The sequence below is a fragment of the Galeopterus variegatus genome, unplaced genomic scaffold (assembly GCF_000696425.1).
Source record: "Galeopterus variegatus unplaced genomic scaffold, G_variegatus-3.0.2 Scaffold2, whole genome shotgun sequence".
Classification (NCBI taxonomy): domain Eukaryota; kingdom Metazoa; phylum Chordata; class Mammalia; order Dermoptera; family Cynocephalidae; genus Galeopterus; species Galeopterus variegatus.
Window position 1 is genome coordinate 2,022,503 of NW_007726113.1, and position 24,782 is coordinate 2,047,284.

The following is a 24,782-nucleotide window of genomic DNA, read 5'->3' on the forward strand; positions in this document are numbered from 1 at the left end:
TTTAATGCGGACCGAAAGATACCTTGGCTCTCATCCGGGGAAGCCACACACACCTACTGTAGGTAAGGCGGCCAAAAAAAAAAAAAAAAAGCAGGAATTTTGGTAATTGCTGAATTTGGGTAAGTGCTGGTGCAGGGCCTCCTGATGAGATAAAGATGCTGCACCAACTGTATCTTCTACCTTGTATCATTCTTTAAAGCTAAGTAAACACAGTATTAAAGTTTGTTTCTCTTGAGTCTGAATGCTGACTAGAATCTGTAAATTAAATTAATATATTTAAAAGTAACTGTAAAAGTGCTAAGCGTTTCAAATCTTTTTGTAGGGTGGTAGGATATAAATAAAATACAAATTTGGTAATTGCTGAATTTGGGTAAGTGCTGGTGCAGGGCCTCCTGATGAGATAAAGATGCTGCACCAACTGTATCTTCTACCTTGTATCATTCTTTAAAGCTAAGTAAACACAGTATTAAAGTTTGTTTCTCTTGAGTCTGAATGCTGACTAGAATCTGTAAATTAAATTAATATATTTAAAAGTAACTGTAAAAGTGCTAAGCGTTTCAAATCTTTTTGTAGGGTGGTAGGATATAAATAAAATACAAATTTAAGTTATCGTTATCACTACAGCAGGCTTCACTGCTAACTTTCCCTCCTGAAAAAACTACAAATTATAAAGGGCAGACTAGCCACTCTCCAATTCCTTTCCTTGTCAAAGCCCACCATCTAAGAATAATGGACAGAACTACAAAAGCACAGAAAGTCATGGTTCTTCCAGAAACCAGACTTGTCCCATCATTTCATATCTCAGCCCAAGACCCTCCTTCATTCTTTCCATTAAGGATAATTTTTGTGGCTTGAAGTATTTAAATTCAGAATAATCAAATATACCTTCGATTTAGAGGAAGAAATGGATTAAACAGAAAGTAACATAATATATGATACAATTTAGCTTCACTACACAATGACTGCAGAAAATTGGGAAGTTACACAGCAATACTTTTGCTACAGTCTTGATCCTCAAAGTCCATACTTCTTCAGTGTTATTCCATACATCCAAAATCAAACTTATCTTTCCTACCCGGGCCTGTTCTACCATCCTCATCTTATTTAAGGATGCCATATTCCACCAAGTTAGCCAATCAAGCATTTACTAGCTGTATGGATTTTTAAGCAAGTTACCTCATCTCTCTATGGTCTATAAAATGTGCATAAAAATCATACCTAAATAATAGGTTGTTCGAGGGCTAATCAAAATAATTTAAATAAAGTACTTCAAATTGCTGCTGTATAGAAACACTCAATAATATGTAACCATTACTATTTTTTCACCCATCTGTCAGTAAGTCCTATCAATTTGACCTTTGAAATGGCCCTCATCTCCACCCAGTGTATTCCACGAGTACTGTCACTAGAAGGCAACAATTTACAAACTGCTCTAGAAGCCATCCATCCCTCTCTTGTCTAAAACACAGATCTGGTTTTGTGATGCTGAGATTAAAATGTGCAACATTACAACTTCCTTGGCACATTCCTATAACATAATATGTATTTAAAAAAAATTATTAAATAAACCAGTAACATGCTTCTAAGCATGATCTTTGAACAAAGAATAAAAGTTACTGTACAACAATGCGAGTCAATTTACATACCTTGTTTAATCCTCACAATCCCATTGGATAGTTTCTTCTACCTTCCTTTTACAGAGGCTCAATGGTTAAGTGACTTGGCCAAAGCCAGGTAGGTCAGTGAGCCTAGGTATGTTTGATTCCCACATCGCCTACCTTCTGTAAAACCTCCTGCAATTTGTCACCATGCACTCTACATTCTGACCCAGGAATTCTTAACCTGAAGTACCATGGAACTTTGGATGGGTTTCAGGGATTCTGGTGAACTCCATGAAATGGTTAAAAGACAAGTTTTAAAGAAAGGTAAAATCATGACTCTTGTACAAATATAAAATGAATACATGGTAAAGATTTTAGTTAGGTAATTAATGAGAGAACAAATGTTAAAACCAGTTCAAAGGAGAATTCAAAAAAGCAGACACATACAGACAATTGGGAACTTTGAAATGAATGTTGATTGATACTGGTTAGGGCAATACTTAATTGCATCTCCACTGGATAAACATAAGTTCCATTTTTATCGTTTTCTACAAGTTACACAGTTGTAAAATAGCTCAATGACAAGGAAAAGGCACAGATAACCTGGAAAAGTGAGCTAGACTAGACACCATTTTTTTGTGTGTGGATTTTTTGCCATTTCAGAGTTTTTCAAAATGTTTTGACAGGTACATGCACATTTTCCTGGGAAGCTCATCCATAACTTTAACACGTTTTCAAAGGAACTGGTATGCCAAAAAAAGGTTAAAAACCATTGTTCTAGTTACAGAGGACTATTCAATGATACCTGAACACTTAATGACCTGTGTCTTTGCCTTCATGAGTTTTCTCGCCTAAGCTGCCTTATAAACCCCTATTCAATTTCCAAGGCCCAGGTAAATGGTATCTTACTCTTTATGGCCTTCCACCACTAATTAATTAACTGCCTTCTCATCTGTTTCCCCTAAGTACCTCAATTAACGCACTTAGTACACCATATTTAGCACTTATTATTTGTCAGCTTCCTTCCATGACTGTATTTTCAAGTCTTTGAGGAAAAAAGCACTAGAATCCTGCAAAATAAAATGACTTAATTTTGGAATACAAGTCCTCACATTCCTTTGGCAGCCCAAGCTCAACCTCGATATGCGAAATAAGACACTTTCCCTAGGAACTACAGCGCCTCTCGGCACCCGTACTTCCGCACGGCCTCCGCCAGATACGGGGCGTGCCGCAAACCTCCCAACGCCGTGCACTACACGCCCCCACTCTTTCAAGACTGGAACTACAGGCCCGCCGGAAGACTTTTGCGCGTGCGCACAGAGAACAAGGACGAGCGAACTGATGGGTTCGTGGGAGGGGGCGGGATGAGAGGCACGACGGATGACAGAATGGACGCATGAAAAAGGACTTGAGAGGAATTTACACTTCACCCAACGAGCGACCCATTAGGCCATCTGTAACTTACTCTGTTCAATTCCCAAAATACGGGGTCAGAGACCGCGTCCTTCAGCTCTTTTCGTCTCTCGATCCTTAACGTCGTAGTTATTTTCGCGTCATAAGACGAGCGACACCACTCTCTCCTCCCCCTCAAGAAAGACAGGCCCGGAGGCGGTGCCTCCGTCGCTCACGTCACCCGCAAGGGTTGGCTCTGGGAAGGCGGGGCATCGGAGAAGGCGGCCCGCTGAGGAGGCTCGAAGGTAATGAAAAATTTGATTGGCGGTTTGAAAACGGCGGTCTGGCTGAGGCGGTGGTGGGCGAGCTAAGTATCTGGTCCTCGTCTGCTGCGGTCCCGGGCTAGTGACGTCACTCGTGCGCGGGAGAAATTCGAAAGTGGAGTTTATGGAATGAGACAGGTGATGTGTTTCTCGGGGTTTCCGGCGAATGAAGGATGGATAGGCAGGGGGACTTGAGCGATTTGGGCGAAGGGACGAAAGAATCTGCTCCGCAGGAAGCGGACCGGTGTTGGCTGGAACCGGGGCTGGGGTGGTGTCAGTCACAGCTTGCTCCCACCGCCTGTAATAATTGGTGCCTCGTCCTCAGCGCTTTTCCCAGCGCCTGCTTTGCCCGCGTACGTGTTAGGACCAGAGAGGACTTTGCTGTTTGTTTTTAGGACTGACAAGGAATCAAGGCTCCATTGTCATTTGGTGACACAGGATCATGGTTATTAGGATCTTGGCAAATGAAATGTGGGTTTCTTTTCGTTATTTGGACTTGGTGGTTTCTTAACAGGATGTTGTGTTCGTGATTCTAAAACTTTTAAATCTGAACCATTTAGGGGTTCACGTTTAGGGTTGGAAAAGCTTGCTTGTTCAAAAACAAAAGGACCAAAAGCATGTCGTAATTAACAAGAAGAATGGCTCATATTTTACTGAGAATACCGAGTTATATACTCATATATATATATATATATATATGAGATATATACGTGCTATGATAAGTATGTATGTACATATTTAACCACAGAACATCTGGGGTCTCAACACTTTAAAAACTTCTTTGCAGATTAATCTTTCTGTTAATTAAAGGCGGGTCAACATTTGAATTGTGTGACATGTGGGCAGATTTACACTTTGAGGAAATTTTTTATTCTTGCGTGTCACGTATATATGATGCTATTGGCTAAAGCCATTTTTCCTGCCTAATGGTAAGATAAAAAAGGACTGTTGATTCTCATTGAATGTAAGTATTAGTGCTCTTAAAAGTATTTTTAAATCCAGTTAGCTTTTTTTTTCCCTGAGGCTTAATCCTATAATCTAATTTACCACTTTTGCGAGTTTGAACCTAATCAGTTCCTTTTAAATTGGAAATCACAGAAGTAATATTTCTAATTTAGGAAAATAATGGGGAGTTTACTTTGCGATTCCTAAATAGCGTATAAGTAATTCTAAATTAGTAAATACTGGATTTATAATCTGTAAATAGTGATAATACCGACTTTTCAGGATTATGAGACTGGTAAATATTATATGTAAAGTATCTAGTCCAATTCCTGCCTGACACGTAGTAGGTAATAAACAGTTATAGAACGTAGTATTTATATGAGCACCAGAGTTTAAACTACTCGGTTTTGAATTCTGAATCTGCCATTTATTTACTTTATGACCTTGGGCAAGTTACTTACCCCACTTTCCTCGTTTGTGAAATGGATATAAAAATAGTATCTACACTGCAAGGTGGTGAGCATTTAAAGCATTCTAACAGTGTCTAGCATATAGTTGCAGTGAATAAGTGATAATTATTATTAAAGAGGTATACTTTTTTTTTTTTCTTTTTTCGTGACCGGTAACGGGATCGCAACCGGTAACGGGATCGCAACCCTCAGTGTCGCGCCCGTACCGCGACCGGCAACGGGATCGCAACCCTCGGTGTCGTGTGTCGTGCCCGCACCACGCTCAGCCAGTGAGCGGACTGGTCTCTATATGGGATCTGAACCCTGGGCGGGAGCGCCGCCGCGCTCCCAAGCACCGCACTACCGAGTGCGCCACCGGGCCGGCCCTAAAGAGGTATACTTTTAACAACTGCCACATGCCAAGCACTGTGTCTATGACCGTTTATTCTCATCTACATACACAGACTATCCAGCCCATTCAGTAACTGTGAGCAAGTTGATCCAAAAGCACCGGGGATGATATGTTTCTCTGGACCTCTATCATCTTGGCATTCTTAGGTATCTAGCAATTCCTGTGGGCTGGACAGGAGGGATGTAGGATGTGGAAGTTATATTTCTGAAAGGCAGTGCCTCTTTAGGTCTGGGTCTTGTCCTGTGACCTATGTACTGGGCCTGCCTCTCCTTTATCTCAGCCTTTTACAACTCAGCAGCCAGAGTGATCTTTGTAAAACCAAAGTCGGATTGTCATTTTATTCTTAAAATCCTGCCATGGATTCCTACTGTCTTCATGGAAAGTCCAAACTCCGTAGAGGAAAGTGGGGTTAAGTAACTTGCCCAAGGTCATAAAGTAAATAAATGGCATATTCAGAATTCAAAACCAAGTAGTTTAAACTCTGGTGCTCATATAAATACTACATTCTATAACTATTTATTGATTACCTACGATGTGTCAGGCAGGAATTGGACTAGATACTTTACATATAATATTTACCAGTCTCATAATCCTGAAAAGTCGGTATTATCACTATTTACAGATTATAAATCCAGTATTTACTAATTTAGAATTACTTATACGCTATTTAGGAATCATGTATTTAGAACATAGAAGGTTCTCTGAATTCAATTACTAATTATTTCAGTCTCTTCTCTCACCACTCACTCTCTTGCACTTCACCCCTTAATTGTGCTTTTTAAGGTTCCCTATCAGGCCTTTCTACATATCGATTCCTGTTTGGAAAACCTTCACTAGCATCTTCTCTTGATTAATGGTTATTTCAGCTTACAGCTTAGACATTACCTCCTTGTAGAAGCGTAGAACAAGTTGGGTGTTATCCTATTTTATTGTAATTACCACTTATCATCCTGCTTATACTGAACATTCCTTGAGATCAGGGATAATATTTTGTTCATTTTACTATCTCAGCCTAGCACAATGTCTGGAACATAGTAAGTACTAAATAAATACATGCAATTTATAAATAACATGCAGGTGACATTTTATATGTATAAAGGAAGAACTGAACCCAGAATATCAAGTTATAGCTCTATTGAATCCCTTTAGGTCTTTTCAGGCCATGTCCTCAAACTTGAGCATGCGTCACTATCATTTGAAGAGTTTGTTAAAACACACACTACTGGACCCCAATTCCAGACTTTCTGATTTAATAGGTCAATGGTGGTGACTGAGAATTTGCATTTCTATCTAGTTCTTAGGTGATGCTGTTGGCCCACAAGTTCATACCTTTGGAACCACTTTAGGAAAAAATAAAAAAGTGTTTCTTGGCATTTGTTTACTTCTTCATTTCACTGATTTTGGATTAACAGATTTGCTCACAATAACCATTTTATCCAATTTAGGGTAACTACAGTACATATTGTAACAGTATTAAAAAAGATTTTTCCTTGCAGAGGTATTATATAATATATATTTAGTTTTAGAAACTGTGGTATACTGACTTTAAGATGTACAATAAAAGGAAAAATTTAAAACACAAGGGGGCCATCTTGTGGTGACCATAGAATTCAGCGAACTTCTAAAAATTGAATTCTGGATATAAAGAACCTAACATTTACATGGGAAAAGTCTAATTTTCTGATGCATATTATGGCACCTAGAAATATTTTTGTAGACAACTAATTAGTTTTTATATTTTGCTTAGTTTTCTCTTTACTTGGCAAATTCTTTTTCTACAGCATGGTATAACTTTTACTATGTCCTCAGTGACATAATTTGATTATACCTCCGTTTCCCTTGGAAGTTAGATATTGTTGTAACTCTTTGATTCCTGTCTCTGGTCAAGAGTTTATTGGGAAAAATTACATTTATTCTTTTCATCAGTGTTGAATATTCTGTGTCATTTTTTATTTTAGGTGGTATAAAATAGTTGAATAACTACTGATTATTTTCTGGGCCTTTCTGGTTTATAACTTCAGAAGAAACAATGGAAAGCCAAGAATTTATTGTAAGTCTTACCAATTTTCACAATTTCCTTCTCCACCCTCCCTCCATCCCTCCCATATTTCCTTCCTTTCTTCCTGACATTTCATAAACATCTTGCTAGGGTTGCCAGATTTAGCAAAAACAGAACAAAAGCCAAAAAACAGGACATCCAGTTAAATTTGAATTTCAGATAAACAATGAATACTTTTTTAGTATAAGTATGTCATAAAGATGGCACTATATTTTGTCTGGCAACCCTGTCGCTTACCTGCTATTCATATTTGTTATACATAGTTCTTTGTAACAAATTCTTTGGAAGCTTGGGACTAGAAAAGTATTTTTATCTCTTGAAAACCTGACATGCCTTTCTGTCTAGATCAGTGGTTTGGTTTCAGACTGTTTGGTCTCAGGACCTTTTTACACTCAAAAAATTATTGAGGACCCCAAAGAGCTTTTATATATTGGGCTTATATCTATTGATATTTTTCATAGTAGAAATTAAAACAGAAATTTAATAATATTTATTTATGAATTATTTAAAAATATTAATAAATTTAATATATGTTAACGTATATAACATTTTTAATGAAAAATAGCTAAGTTTTCCAAAACAATAACAACAGCAGAAAAGAATATATTGAGAAGAGTAGCATCGGTATACATTTTTTTGCAAATCTTTTTAACATTTGACTTAATAGAAGATAACTGGATTTTCATATCTGCTTCTGCATTCAATTTACAATTGAATCTTGCAGTATTGTATGTACGTAACCCTGGGAAACTCTGTACCCCTGAAGGAATGAGAATGGAAAGACAACATCATGAAAATAGTTATGATCTCACAGACACGTTTAAAGATCTTGGAGACTTCCAGGAGTCTCTGAGCCACACTTTGAGAACTGCATGGATTATGAGTAAATCAACAATTTTTTCCCTTCCTACTGGTGACTAGGAAGCTCAAAATTATTTCTGGTACTCAGTTAACTTTTCAGTTTTTTCTTTAGATTTTACCTCTCCTATCTCCCTTCCCCTTTTGCTACCTAATTTTCTTTCTTTTTTTAAAGTTAATGTTTTGTTGTTATTAGGATATCTGTGCTTTTATTTTTATAAAAAGTGTCTTAAATGTTTTCTGTATGTAGGAAGGGTGTAAAATACATAACATCGAATATATATAAATAGAAACCATTTCTTTGCTTTTGTACTTTTTGGAAATAAGGTCCTATACACTCATCAAAAGATGAAGAAATCAAAAGTATGGCAAGATGGAATTCTAAAGATCACTCACTTAGGAAACAAAGTAAGTGCAAAGCAGTTGACTACACAGTCTAAGAGCTAGGTTCTCACTTTTTGATTGAATATTAAGAAAACTCTGTAGAAGATAAAATGTTAGGTATGTCCATACACTGATGTTCTGTGAAAACAGAAGTTTTCAAATGATTCCCATATCACAGTGATTAATTTGTATATTATAAAAGTTCAGTAAATGTTACATGTTTTGATTAAAAAATTTATATTATCAAGTGCATTCTACGAGCCAGGCATGATGTTTTAAGTGTATCAATATTCTTAGACTATATAACTCTCCTACTGGTTAGTACTATATTTATCTTTATTTCACTGATGATGAAACTGAGGCACACAGAGGTGAAATAGCTTGCCCAAGGATCTCACAGCTTGAAAGTGGAGTTATAATACATGGAACTACGCTTTTCGGCTCCAACTATTTTACTGTCTCTCTTAATATTACTAATTTAAAAAAAGAACTTTATTACAGATGAGTTGGCAATATATAGGATACATTAATGACATCTGTGGCATCCTGAATGAAGTTCATACTCCTCAGTTCATACAACTCAGTCTAGCAGTTGAAGATGTCCATATTCTGCCCTTATCCCACCTATCTGTCACTGTGAATTTTCACTAAGGGAAGCTTTTCAGAAGGAAAAAGGCTATTTTTTATTATTTTAAAAAATTTAATATTTAATTTATTAAAACAGCAAATTAAAGAAAAAGTTTGGCCTTAAGCTTTTATGTAATCCTTTTAAATTTATAAACCTAGTTAAGTTTAACAGTTATTTTCAATGGAATCTTAGCTTAATGTTCACTCAAGTAGAAAAAGCTAAATGCTTTAAAATAATCAGTCTTTTAACAAACAATTTACCTTAAGCATTTAAATCAAATTTATAAATTTTCTATATTTGATTTTCTTTCTTTAGCATTTTAGTTGCCCCTAACCAACAAAAACTTTGCAAGTGCTTAAGCCCTTCCAGTAATTCTAATAAATTAAATTTATGAATACAGTTAATTTTAATGTCCTTTAAGTATTCTAATACTGTTTATAAACCTAGTAAAATTTACTTACCCCTTTCTTTTCAATTTAAAAGTCAGATATCCAAATGAATTTCTCAATTACACATTTTAAATTGGAATCATAAAGCTAATCTGTTAGATATATTTAAAATATAAATTGTCTAAAATATTACAAGTACCTTATAAAATCAAAAATAACTTCTTAAAATTAAAAAGAACACAAATACTTTAAATATGAGATTACCTAATATCAGATTGTCTAATTACTAAAGCCTATTTATGATCCTAATTCAAAAATATTGATATTTTTGGTTTGAATTCCAGTCAGATGTGTTATCTTGGACAAGTTATTTAGCCTCTCAGTACCTCTATTTTCTTCTTTTGAAAATGGTGAAAATGATACTTTATAAAGTTGTCTTAAGGATTAAGTGAAAAAATGTAAAACTGTTAACAAACCACTTGCCACATCATAAGCACACAATTGAATGGTAACTTATAATTCTTTTTTTTTTTTTTTTAATCATTACACAATGTGAACATTTTCTGTGGCTCTTTACCAATTTTTCCCTAACCCTCTCTCCCCCTCCCTCTTCTCCATCTCTGGTGGCCTCAGTTCAATTGTCTCCTTTTGAAAGTTCAACAAATTATTGTGATTGTTGTGTCTTTCTTTCTTGTTTTATTTTTTATTTTTTCAACTCCCACTTATGAGTGAAGACATGCATACGGTATTTCTCTTTCTGTGCCTGGCTTATTTTACTTAACATAATTTTCTCTAAGTTTATCCATTTTGCTGTGAATGACAGAATTTCATTCCTTTTTATGGCAGATTAGTATTCCATTATGTATATATACCATATTTTCCTTATCCAGTCATCCGTCCGTCGATGGACATTTAGGTTGGTTCCAACTCTTAGCTGTTGTGAATAGAGCTGCAGTAAACATGGAAGTGCATATATCCTTTTGACATGATTTCCATTCCTTTTGGTAAATACCCAGCAGCAAGATTCCTGGATTGTATGGCAGTTCTATCTGTAGTTGTTTGAGGATCCTCCATACTGTTTTCCATAACAGCAGCACTAATTTACAATCCTACCAACAGTGCAGGAGAGTTCCCCTTTCTCTGCATCCTCACCAGCATTTGTTATTCTCTGTCTTTTTGATAATGGCTAGACTAACTGAAGTGCAATGTGGTGAACTCCGGGAGTTTTTGTTTGTCTGGAAAATACACTATTTCTCTCTCATTTCTGAATGATATCTTCGCTGCTTATAGTGTTCTTGGCTGGCAGTTTTTTTCTTTCTGTATTTTGAATATATCATCCCATTTTCTTTTGGCCTGTAGAGTTTCTGTTGAGAAATCTGCTGTTATTCTGATAGGGGTTCCCTTATAAGTGACTTGACACTTTTCTCTTGCTGCTTTTAGAATTCTTTGTCTTTGAGCTTTACCAGTTTGAATAGAATGTGATTTGGAGAGGAACTTTTTGGATTGAATCTGTTTGGGGATCTTTGAGCCTCCAGTATCCAAAGGTCCATGTTTCTCCCTATTCCTGGGAAGTTTTTTGTTACTATTTTGTTAAATAGGTTTTCAATGCCTTTCTGTTCTCCTCCTCTTCTGGAACACCTGTGATACATATGTTTGTGTGCTTAACGTTGTCTGCTAGCTTTCTTAGATTTTCTTCATTTTTTTAAAATTCTTTTTTCCTTTTTTTTTGTTTCCCTGGGTTATTTTGAAAAGACTATCTTCGAGGTCAGAAATTCTTTCTTCTGCTTGCTCTAGCCTGCTGTTTAAGCTCTTGGTTATGTTTTTTATTTCATTGACTGAATCTTGCAGTTCCATGAATTCTGCTACATTCTTTTTAAAGGCAGTAATCTCTTTGTAAATTTTTTCCTTCATATCCTGGATTTTTTTTTCTCATTTCATTATATTGTCTGAGTCTTCTTATATATTATTGAGTTTCCTTAAGATTGTTGCTCAGAATTCCTTTTCAGTTATTTCAAGGGTTTCTTGCTCTATAGGGTCTGATATTTGAGAATTATGGTATTCTTTTGGTGGTGTCATATTTTCTTGGTTTTTCTTATTTCTAATATCTCTATATTGATATCTAGTCATCTGGTAGAGCAGTTGCTTCTTCTTTTACTCTGGAGTGGGCTTTGAGAAGAGAGACTTCTTCTTTTTCCATTATCTGCTGGTGACTTTCCTTGTGTCAATGTGAGTGGGTGGTGGAAAGCCTGCATGTTGGCTGTGGCTGCTACTGTGACAGCAAGCCACCCTTGCAGGCTCCTGCCTAGGACCCTGTGTGTGCTCTAAGTTGGGGAAAAGAGAGCTGAAGATATTGTCATAGTCATAACAACATGGATGTATAAAACAGTATGAAACATATAGGGAACTATAAGCAATTAAGTTTGGCTGGAATGAAGGGCCCATGTTGTGAAATGACAGAATATAAAACTAAAGAGGTAGGCAAGAACCATATCATGGAGGACTTTTTGTATGCTCATTCTTAGGATCCAGTGAAGAATTGAGCAGAAGAATGACATAATCATATGTGTATTTTTAAAAGATTGTTTGGCAACAATGTAAAAGTTATGTAGGATGAAAGTCAGATTGGATTTAGGAAGACTGTTGTAGTGAAGAGGCTATAGAATAATCTAGACAAAAATGTCTGATCAAGCAGGCATTAGCAATGTCAATAGAGAAAAAGGATGATTAGAGAGAAATTATGAAAATATAGAATCTTCAGGTCTTGGAGATAGAAGATGATAGGAGAATCCAGAGTTACTTTTAGGTTTCTGTATTTTGATTATGGTACTGAGATAGGATATTTCAAAAATAAAAGTAAGTTTAGGGGGAACAATGAAGATTTTAAGTTCTGTTTTGAATACACTGAATTTGTTAAGTATCCTACATATGCTCACATAACTGGCTATAGGGACCTGGAATTCAGGGAAGAGTTCTGGGCTACCAGTATAGACTGGAAGTTCCTGGTATTTAGATGGTATTTGAAGCTATTGGAGTGGACTCATTTGTTTAACAATTATTTTTTGAGCACCTATTAGGAGTTACACACTGTTCTAGGAGATGCAGCAGGGAACTGTCCCGACCCGCGGGATATTCAACGCAGACCCTGGAGGGGGGAGTGGGAATGGGATGGAACAAGAGACGCGAGAAATTGAGACAAGACAGTATTCTGATCAAGTCTCATTTATTAGCCAGAAGGTCACAGTTTATATAGACAGCAGGAGGTAATCAGCAGATAATTAAGTATGCAGATGGTTTACTGAGAAAACCGCAGGGCGGGTTGTTCCGGTAAATGGAAAATTCCCGTTATCTATGGCAAGTTGCAAAGTTACCTACACCCATAGTGCACAGGATGGGGAGGGACGGAAGATAACAGCAAACAAGGCTCTGAGGCCTCGAGGCAATAGCTGGGCGGGCTCTTTTGGCTCTGGACAGGCAGGCAGCCGGGCTCTAATGGCTCCGGACAGGGAATGAAGCAGGTAAATCTCTGACTTCATGGAAATAACATGGAGACAGGCTAGTAAGTTAAGTGAATAGTTATGTTTAGTGAGTGTGGCAAGTAGCAGGGAAATCAGTGTACTTGGAATAGATTGAACAAGGGTGGGAATGGAGATATAGGGGATTATATAAGCCTTATTGCCTATTGGAAGGACTTTTATTCTTAGGGAGCTGTGGATACATTGGAATGATTTGAGCAGAAGCATAACATCTGATTTGTACGGATGATACTGCTCAGGGAGGGAGTATAGAATGAAAAGAATAGTGTATTGTCACCCCAGAAAGAAATCCCATACCCATTAGCTGTCACTACTCACTATCCAAACCCCAGCAAACACGTATCTACTTATTGTCTATAGATTTGCCTATTCTGGAAATTTCACATGAATGGAATTATATATTATGTCATCCTTTGTGGTTGATTTTTTATTTTTTTTTTAATTTAGCATAATGTTTTCAAGGTTCATCCATGTTGGAGATTGTATCAATAATGTATTCCTTTTTATTGCTGAATAATATTTCATTGTATGGATATATCATGTCTCATTTATCCAATTATTAGTTGATGTCCATTTGGGTTTCTGCTTTTTGGTTATTTTGAATAGTACTGCTATGAATATTCATGTGTGAGTTTTTGTGTAGATAGATGAGGGCACTTCAAAAAATATGCAAGAAAATGGAATTAAAAGATAGTAAGCATCTTTCCATGAACATTTTGAAGACCCTTCATATATTTTTATTTCTCTTGGTGTATATACCTAGGAGTGGAATATGGTAACTTTTATTTTAATCTTTTAAGGAACTGCCAAACTGTTTTCTACATTGATGGAAATACCAATATTACTGGGGCTAGTGGGGAAATTGCTAGAGTTACAAGGGGAAAGCCAGAAAATGATAATCACCTTAGCTTCCTTTATCTCCTTTATCTGTCACATTCACAAGTTTTATTCATTAGAGCTCATAAATAATTGTTTTATTCCCAATGCCAGTACCGTATTTTAAGCACTAATCATCTCCCTGATTCGCCACACCATACCATTGCAATAATCTCTTAACTGATCTCTTCTCCTGTTTGCCTCCTCTAATGAATTCCAATTCTGTTTTCTTCTCAATTCCATTCCAAGATCCTCCTGTTAGGAATTCAGATCTTGAATTTTTTATGTGTATGCCTTCATTCTTGCACAGACTGAGTGATGCATATAAACATTTGAAATAGATGCACTTTCAAATCCAAGTTAAACAAAGCAGACAATCCTTTCATTACATGATTTACTTGTATAACAGTTTTTGATTTGCTATTGAAGATGTTTAAGAAAAGCATAATTATGTTCTGTTCTTTTTTAACATTTGTTTTAATACAGGCAATTTTATATGATGATAAAGGAACATGTTTGGAGAGTCTGTTTCTTAAGTGCCTTGAGGTATTTTAATATATTTATTCCTATTTTTAAGTTATTGTTTAAAAATCCCTTTAGATTTTTTCTTTATAAATGTTGTTAAATAATATAGTCATGGTACCAATACTTATAATTGTACCTGCTATTTGTTGAGCATTTATTATAACTAGACTTTGTGTTAAGAGCTTTTAGATATTGTTTCATTTAATCTTAACAGCAACACTGTAATTTTTACATATTAGGAGTGTGGTGCAGAAACATTAAGTAACTTGCCCACGTTCACAGGGTTACAGTGGTAGGGCTGGAATTAAACCCAAGAATTACTCTAAAAACTGATTCTATTACAGTAGTCTCCCCTTATTCTTGGGGGATATGTTCCAAGATCCCCAGTGGATACCTGAAACTTCAGTTGGTACTGAACCCTATATATACTGTTTTTTCTATACATACATACCTATGATAGAGTTTATTTTGTATTTATTTTATTTTTGGAGACTGGCTAGTATGGGAATTGGAACCCTTGATCTTAGTGTTGCAAGGTGGCACTCTAACTAACTGAGATACCTGGCCAGCCTGATAAAATGTATAAATTAGGCACAGTACTCTTGTTCGTTGTGGCTATTATTAAGTAAAATAAGGGTTACTTGAGCATAAGCACTGCAATACTGCCACAGTAGATCTGATAACTGAGATGGGTACTAAGTGACTAATTGGATAGGTAGCATGTACAGCATGAAGATGCTGAACAGAGGGATGATTCATGTCCTAGGTGGGATGGGGTGGGACAGTGAGAGATCTCACCACATAACTCAGAATGGTGTGCAATTTAAAACTTAAGAATTATTTATTTCTGGAATTTTCCATTTAATATTTTCGGGCATGGTTGACTGTTGGTAACTGAAACTGCGGAAAGTGTAACCGTGAATAATGGGGAACTCCTGTACAAGAGTTTTTGATAGAGATCTACAGTGGGAAATTTTTATGAAGTTATTCCCATTTAAGTATTTACTCAAATACTTATTCTGTGTTTTTCTCCTATTGGAAAAAGGAAGGGAAGGGAACTAAAGGCTTATTTTAATGTAAAGAATAAGGTTATTAGAATTGGTCATTCTGGGTTCATTTCCTACTTTGAAATACTTCCTAGCTAACCTAACCTCTCTTTGGCTAACTTCTCACCTGTGAGATGTAGATCACAGACAGACTTTATAGAGTTGATCTGAAGATTGGAAATAATTTATGTAAAGTGCCTAGTAGTTTAGTGCAGTGATTCTAAATGTGTTAAAATATTCTTATTACATTGATTTTTGGCTATGGTATTTAATTCATTTTAAAATTTTATGTGGCATTAGTACTGGATGTGGTACTTTTATATTTATCAAAAGAAGGTCTAGGAGAAGCATTGCACTGTATGCCAGTTATTGGTAGGTATTGTTATTATTTCATCTTAAATCGTTTCACTGGTAAAAGATTATTCTGATAAAGATTTTGTGTATTTTCAAACTAGGTTGATAGTCTTATTTTTATGCTGCAGTTTGAGGTAGTTCTATATTTGTTCATTAAAATGATTAAAATGCTTTTTTTTTTTTTTTTCCTTTTTGTCTTTTTTCGTGACTGGCAACGGATCGCAACCCTCAGTGTCGCGCCCGTACCCGACTGGGACCGGCAACGGGATCGCAACCCTCGGTGTTGCTCCCGCACCTCGCTCAGCCAGTGAGTGGCCAGTCCTTAAAATGCTTTTTGGAATATGATTAAGCAAGCATAACAATTTTTTTTTTTGCTTGTCTTTGTATATCTAGCATGTAACAAAAGGCCTCATATAGGTTCCCATTACATATTGTTGAATGATGAAGTTAATGAAATTTTTTTATATATATATGTATTTTTACATTATTATCCTTTTTTGTGTTTGTTGATAGTTAACTAGTGTATAACAATAAATAAATAGAAGAATTTAGTAACTGATTCATTCAACAACTATTTACTGAACATCCATTGTTTCTTGGTTGGTGCTAGTGAGCTTACTGGAACACACAGGTAATTAAATAATTAGATGAATATGATTTTGACTTTTATTTTTTAAAATTTAGGTGAAACCTGGAGACGACTTAGAAAGTGATCGATACTTAATCACAGTTGAGGAAGTTAAAGTTTCTGGAAGTATAGCTATTAAACAGGATGTCATTAAAGAGGCACCAGAGTCAAATTCAAGGAAGTATGTATCCTCTGGCCAGTCTCTTGGATGTCAGCCCGCTGGTTTAAAAAGGAAGTTTTCTGTAAGTTTCTCTGTGAAAAATAATACATCAACATGTATTTATAAAATCGTTGTGAAAAGTAGTGAATTTTGAAGCTGTTGTACTCAGTTGTTAAAATTGTACTTGATAGTATACTTAGATAGAAAGGAAGTAAATCTACTTAGAAAAATCTTACTACAAATGAATGTTTACATTTTAATTTAGGAAACTTTAAATCTTAATTATTACTTTACCTTAGGCAAAGCATACACATTCCTTATTTTATTTTTTTTAGTCAGTTCATTTTACATTTTCTTTATAGGTAATGATACAACTAATAATTGTCTTAATATTTTTAGGGTTTTCAAGGACCACGTCAGGTCCCAAAGAAAATGGTTATTACAGAAAATGGTGAATCAGCTGCATCACTTGAGGATAAAAAACCTGGCCCTACTGTTTTTTCTTCATTCTACTGCACATCTCCTTTATTTTCTACCACTGGCAAGAAAGATATAAATAATATGCCAACGGACCCTGAGAACATTGTTGCCTATAAGAACAGAGAGAGAAATGGCATGCTTTTTCCTTCAGTTGTCTCTACTCCATCCTCCAAGATTAACCTGGATATGCTATGTGAAGAAAATTATTTTACCTCTCCTATCAGTTCAGGAAGTAGGCATTCAGACTCTTTACTGACCAATGAGCCCATAAAAAGATATAGTTTGGCATCTCGCTATTCAGGAGTTTCACAAAACATCAGAAGCAAAGCACAGATATTAGCTCTTCTGAAATCCAAATCAACTAGTACATGTAAGGAACTAAATTCTGAGATTACAGAACATTTTCTTCAGATACAACCACAAGAAATTTTAAAAATCCCCGCCAAACCAAAGTGCTTAATTCAACAGGAAGAGTCTGCTGAGGTGAAGAGCACAGAAAATTTACACTACCATCATCAATCAGAAAATACTATGAGAAATAAAAGCCGGTGGTCGATGTATTTATTCTCACAGAAATCACCTATACATTCTTCTGCTACAGATGGAAATGACATAGAAAGGAAACCCAAGGCCCAGGAAGATGATATAAATTTGAATTTGAAAGACCTTTTGGTACAAAAAAAGGTACAGTTCTTTGAAACATGTGCTGAAAAGGGGAAAAAGTATAATGAAGACAAGCCAGTAGATCTTAATGATCAATTCTGTAATCAGGAAGTAAAATTAGAAATGCCTTCATTCTGTGAAAGCAACAGCTTACTGATTACCTGTAGCAGTGCAGAGAATGATGGTTTATTATCAGAATTTGACATTCAAGAAAATAATAAAAAGCCCTTTAATCAAAATAACAAGGTGTGCCTAAAAGGATCAATTCTCATTAGAGAAAATGCTGAGGAGGTAAATAGATGTGAAACACCAGAAAAGGAGCATAAACAACTTGAGTCGTCTCTGCCAGAATCAGAACATCTACAAATTGAAACTTCTGTAACCAGCAATTCTAGGATCTCTGATGACATTTCAGACATGTTTTCTAAACATAATACTGATGCTGAAAGTCTTAATAGTATTCATGAATCTCAAAGCAAAGTAACACAACCATTGTTGGAGGTAAATTTTGATCTGGACAATTTTGAGACCAGTGACACGGAAGAGGAATCACAGGAAAGCAACAAAATTTACCAGGATTCAGAGAGTTGGGTAAATGAAGTTTTGGTTAATAACAGCAATGCATGTGTTCAAAAGAGATGTGAGAATATAAGCTGTCAAGTAATTGGCAATGAACATTTGCCACTCTTAACATCTATTGGTGGCAAACCTACAGAGACATTTCCTACTCAAGAGACTCTGCCACCATCACAGTTTTGTGATGAAACTTGTGTAGCTTTTGACATGGGACCTTGTGAAGATGGAAACACTGCAAAAGAAATAGAGGAGGAGTATAGTAACATATTAAGCCATTTTGACACATCTTTAGAGTGGACTTCTGATGTATTTGTAGGTAATAAAGAAGATGCTAATAAATCTATCCAAAAAGTTAGAATTAACTGTGATTTTGCTTCACTCCCTAATAAATCTAAAGATATAAATACGAATTTATGTATTCCTCCTTTTCCAAACATAGCCACTGATCAGACTCCTGAAAACAATAACCTGTTTTTAGAAGATGCTCAACCTCAGTCTTGTATTTTGGGAAGTGACTTAGACAAAAAAGATGAACAGGTTTTACCATCAACTTCTAGCAGTGACAACAGTATCCAACTATTAAATACCAGTCAGAATCACTCTGAATGTACTGCACTTGATAAACCAAATACCCAAGTTTCCAATTCTTTGTTTTACTCTCTGGGAATAAAGCATCCTATTTCCAAATACATAGAAACAGATATTCCTGAATCTGAAGATTTGGTAAAGATTAGAGGTTCATCCCAGGACCACGTTGAAGTCGAAACTGTCAGAAAAAGCAAACAATACTGGAACAGTCCTAGAAATTCTTCAGAACTTTCTGGATTAATAAATAACATTTCCCTTTTAAAGTCACTGTCTGAGCACAGTACAGCTTTAGACAGCTTGGAAGTACTGAAAAAGGAAAATACTGCCTTTAAACAACAAGGAACTCGGCAGACATATGAGCTGGATAGCAGTCCTGAAGGTCAGAATGGCATGTCTGTTTTAGATTGTTCTCTTTATAGCTCAAAGAATTAATTATGGTGCGGTACTGATAACACCAAGGTCAAGGATTCAGATCCCTATACCAGCCAGCTGCCCTCCCCCACCACCCCAAAAGAATTATGTAGTGTTTAGATAGGTAATACAGGTAATACATGTACTTAGTAAAACCAGTTCTAGTAGTGGATAGTATAGTGAAAAGTATGTCTCCTACCTACTGTGTGTAGTCCCTCAGTCCACTCGGAATTAGCCACAATCTGCTAGGATAGCCTTCCAGAAATATTCTATGCATATATAAGCATTTATCTATACGTATTAGTGGATATATATGTTATATATTTATATATGTACATATGTGTTTGTATCTGTGTCTGTATTATAATCCATTCTCATCATTATTCATTTTTGGGCATGTACTAGGATATACTTTTTTTAAAAAAAACCAACATGAATTCATATTCATGTACCTGTAATTCCAATCTTACACTACAGTATTCTCTTTCTTCCGTTCTATAATTTTGCTTCTTTACTCCCACAGTATGGAAGGCCTGGTCCCAACAGCATCAGTGTACTCTTCAGTTCTACAATTCACACCAAATAGTTCCCAAGTTGTCATGGCGGTATCACTGTTAGCAAAAAACCTTTACAAATTGGTGAAGTTCACAAATCCTTTGTAGTTTTTCTTTTTAAAATGTATTTTATTCAGAGTATAGAGTTGTAGTACTACTTCAAAAATTACTTGTGTTACTTTTTCTTTAGCATGATATGTTATCATTTGATATATAGTTAAGTTCTTTGCTTATATTCTATATGAGGGCTTTTTGTCCATCCTTGTTTATTTATTTTTATTCCTGACTATATAAAATGTTAATTGAGTTCAAAATTCAAAGCTATATAAAAACTGACCATTAGAACTCTTTCTTATACCTTCCATCCCTTTTCTCTCCACCTCCCGTAGGTAACCAATGTATCGTACTTGTTTCTTCTTGTAAAAATAAATAGCTCCATATATAAATTCTTATTTCTTATTATTCAACAAAGGATATCATACTCATATATTCTTTAGCACTTAGCTTTTTTTCACTTAATAATGTATCCTGGAAATCATATCAGTTCATAGGAGTCATCCTCACTTTATTGTTCATTGTACTATATAATACTCCACTGTGTGGATATACCATCATTTAACCATTCTCCTATGCATGGACATTTAGGTTGTTTCCAGTCTTTTACTATTACAGATAATGTGATGATAGAAAACTTTATATATCTATAATTATCTCCATATAAATAATGGATTTTTTTTTTCATATTGTTGTAGGTGTATCTTCAGGGCAAATTCCTAGAAGTACAACTGGTGGGTAAATGGCTAAATAGATGTGTAGTTTTATAAGATATGTGAAAGTTCTCTCCATAGGGATTATATCATTTCTTACTCCCACCAGTAATATATGAGTGGCTGTTTCTCCACAGCCTTGCCAACAGAGTGTGTTGCCAAGCTTTTGAATTTTTGCCAATTGTGGATGAGAAATGCCATTTCAGTGTATTTTAAATTTGTGTTTCTATTATAGGTGAAATTGAGCATTTTTTCCTATGTTTAAGTTTCATTTTTATATCATTTCTCATGAACTATCTGTTCTGCCTTTTTTGTACAGTTTTTTAATTGGTGTTGGTCTTTTTAATTCTCCTTGATTTATAAGAGTTTTTTATATGTTAGAGATATTAGCCCTTTATGATAAATGTTCCAAATGTTTTCTTTCAGTATGTCATTGGTCTTTTGATTTTGCTTATAGTATGTTGCCAACAGCATTGTCTTTTTAAGAATGTAATAGAAAATAGTGTATACATATGAATGTAAGTGAACAATGCACTTTATGATACTCTCAAATTGAACTCATTTGAATGTCTCAAGTGATTCCTGAGAAAAATATGAATAAATTATTTACCTACTAAAATGATTCATTGTAATGTAAAGTTTGATGATAATTGTTATAGTTTATTTTCTAAAAAATTAAAAATAAATAAAAAGCTTTAATGAAAAATATGGGTAGATATAATTATATAATAACATATTAGAATATACATTTCTAATATGAAGATTTAGGAATTATAGAATTTAGTTTTGGGAAACCTACTCTCATCAAGTTGGTAAAGAGGATTACAGTTGATTCTCATTATTTGCTGTAGTTGTGTTCTGTGAAATCACCACAAACACTGAATTAGTGAATAATGAACCATTGCTCCTTGTGGAAATACAGGATTTCCTATAAGCCTCTGGTCAGAACATTTTCAACTCATCAATACATAACCTTGTTTTATGTATGTTTCTGTTTAAAGACACCTTATTTAATGTGCATTATTGACTCATAAACATTGAACTCACAGCCAACAGTACTATAACTCATGCTTGAACAAAACTTGTGTAGAACACATATTTTCTCCATAAGGGATATCACAGCCTTCTTTATTCTAGGGGACATTTTAAATAGCTAAATCACCAACAAAAAGCACAGAAATATGAAAAATATAGCACTAAATGGATCACGACAAAGACACTTGTTTACAGTATAAGCTTAAACGAGAAGGTAGAGTGTTGCCTTGTAGGGAAACTGCATTTCAGACAATTCATTTTTGGCTGCTCTGTGCATGTCTATGAAAGACCATGAAAGCACTGTGAGTATTGATTTTGGGGTTACAAATAAATTTCAAGGAGTAGGCAGACTCCATGAGTAATGATCAACTGTTTTGTGATGTAAATGTATTTCTCTAAAAAAGATACATTTATAAGTTGGTTTTCCTGACACAATTTGAGAAAATTTAATCTATTGGAATATAGCAAATAATTTCATGGAGTTTAATACAAAATTAGAGAAGAATCAATTTACCACCATTTTGGGGGGGGTTGTGGGTGGCTGGTCTGTATGGGCATCCAAACCCTTGACCTTAGTGTTATCAATACTGAGCTCTAACCAACTGAACTAACTGGCCATCCCTACCACCAATTTAGAATTCATGAAGGTATTAAAAATATCTCCAATTTGTTCAAGATTTTGTGAGATGATTGAATATAGCTTAGAATTGTTCATTTAGAATTTTATTCTGGAATGAAGGCAGTAAAGGAAAAACACAAATTTTCCTCCAGTGCCTTTTTAAAACTCTTTTTAGAAATAACATCAAGTTCCAAAATCCATTTATTTTTATTTCATTTAACTTATTCTGAATTTTAACAGAACAACAATGAAACCAGAAATAGCAATTGCCTAAAAATGAAGATTACACCAAATATAGCTATGATATTTTTTACAGTAATAACATTACAATTATACTCTTCTGACTTTAGATGAAACAAATTTTTTGAATAGGCACTTATTCTTTTAAGAAAAAAAAGTCCTATTTTGAAATGGACACCCAAAAATGTGTTATGATGAGCCACCCTCCTTTTCATTCTGCAGACTTGCTAACTATTCTACCCATAGTCTTTGTATTTGTTCTCCTTTCATCTGAACATGTTTACCCCTGGCATAGTTGTTTATTTCTTCAGGTTCTAGCTTAAGTGTTACTTTCTAAGAGAGAACTTTCCTAACCACTCTATCTAAAATTACTCTATCATTTCTTTCCATATGATACCCTTTTGTATCATAGTCTGAATTTCTCTAGTTTAATTATTTGTCTTCTGTGTCCCTCCCTTTTCAAGGGATTTTGTCTTGTTCACTGCTGTTTCCCCAGTGCCTGGCATACTGTGCTTAGAAACTAATTGTTGAATGAATAAATTAATATAAATTTTTTCCAAGCCATAGTTAAATGGATTTAAGATAGATTCAGAAATGGCATTAAGTGCTTTTTCCTTTGCTATGGTTGGACACACAAGTATAATGGTGATCTTGGCTTTCTTGATCCTAGCCATAGGTCAATATATCATTTTTAGCATTTGTAGCCTAGGTTATTTGCTATTGGCTTAATATTTATTTTTCAAATAGTTTGGAAAAAAAGAAAAAGACAAGGAAACATTTCTACCGTTGACTTAGGAAGTAACCAAAAAGGCTTTCATTCTAAATATTTTAAAATTTTAATCATGAAAATGTTCAAACCTATACAGAATAGTACAGTGAAAATTTTGTCTCACCTTAAAATTTAAGTTATATTCCTTGTTCCTTTCAGTTTTAGAAATAAGTAAAGTTTTATTAGAGCACTACTATACTTACAATGAATAAGATCATTTGATTTTCTTCATCACAGCTAAGAATCCATTTACTACAGTAGTTTCACAAGCTATATCAAAGTTTCATCTGAACCAGGATTCTCAGCAGGTACATTTTTTTTTTCCTATCAGTATATTTTATTTTGATACGAATGTTCTGTAATTTGTAGTAGAATACAGAGGTCTCAAGCTATCTTGGGTTATGACCCCGCTTAGTATCTCAGTAATTTTTTTATTGCATCCTTTGGTGAAAAGAAATAACCAACAGTTCCATTTATTAAGTATTTAGTAGTATTAAACAACCTATAAGTATTTATATCTTAGTAACTTAGTAAGCATTTTATTTTTAAATAAACACAGTTACTAGTGTAATATGTGCCCCCTTAGGAACTGCATAGCTTCTCATACCTTGGAGTAGATTAGATAACATCACCCCATTTCTTGTTCCACATTGATTTTCTTATGATAATTGCTTTTTTTTTCTGTCTTAAGACTTTCAGAAGGAGATAATTGCTTTTATCATATCAGTTTCTGAAGAACTAGCTTCATAAAGATGTGATGTCATTGAAAAAAATGTAGTGGGATCTGATGTTGAAACTAAACTACCTTGAGTTAGCAATTTGTTTAGTGTCTGACAAATGTCGAGGGACACTGTTTCCTTAAATTTAAAACATCTTGAGGAGCCCCTATGAGTTCACTGTAGGACCCCATAGTACCTTGTTGCACAGTTTGGGAACCATGGTAGTAGTATCAAAAATAATAGTACTAATTAGGATGAATTGAAATTCTAGAATAAACAATCTAGATTTGTATTTCTCAAGGGGGATGCTGTTAGAATTTTTAGAAGGACAATTCTTTCATTATATGCTCTTTCTAGCAGATATGTTTGGAGGAAAAGAAAGTGAAATGTTTCATTTGCCCCTATTTTGTATCTTACTTTATTTTCCATGTTACCCAGTCCTTTTTATTTTTCCTCTTAAAAATCTTGATTTTTTTTTTTTTTTGTCTTTTTTTTTTTTTTCCGTGTCCGGCAACGGATTGCAACCCTCAGTGTTGCCCCCGTACCGGACCGGGGACCGGCAACGGGATTGCAAACCTCGGTGTTGCTCCCGCACCTCGCTCAGCCAGTGAGCGGGAACCGGCCTGTATGTGGGATCCGAACCCTCGGGCGGGAGCGCCGCCACGCTTCCCAAGCGGCGCACTTATCCAGTGCGCCACCGGGCCGGCCCCTAAAAATCTTGATTTTTTTCTTTCTTTTTTAAATACAGAAAACAGTGAAGAAAAAGTAAAACTTACCTGCCTCCCAGAGACAATTATTA

General features: G+C 35.1%; 1 protein-coding gene across 1 annotated transcript in view; it reads left to right on the forward strand.

The window, feature by feature from the left end:
- The first annotated feature begins 7,089 nt into the window (after nucleotides 1–7,089).
- ZGRF1 (zinc finger, GRF-type containing 1) overlaps nucleotides 7,090–24,782 on the forward strand; it is an 81,814-nt gene continuing 64,121 nt past the window's right edge. Inside the window, exons 1-6 of the mRNA XM_008567019.1 lie at nucleotides 7,090–7,172; nucleotides 8,367–8,447; nucleotides 14,336–14,395; nucleotides 16,459–16,644; nucleotides 16,962–19,248; nucleotides 23,502–23,572. Coding sequence (XP_008565241.1) covers nucleotides 7,152–7,172; nucleotides 8,367–8,447; nucleotides 14,336–14,395; nucleotides 16,459–16,644; nucleotides 16,962–19,248; nucleotides 23,502–23,572 — 2,706 coding nt within the window. The 5' untranslated portion in view covers nucleotides 7,090–7,151. The remainder of the gene's footprint in view (nucleotides 7,173–8,366; nucleotides 8,448–14,335; nucleotides 14,396–16,458; nucleotides 16,645–16,961; nucleotides 19,249–23,501; nucleotides 23,573–24,782) is intronic.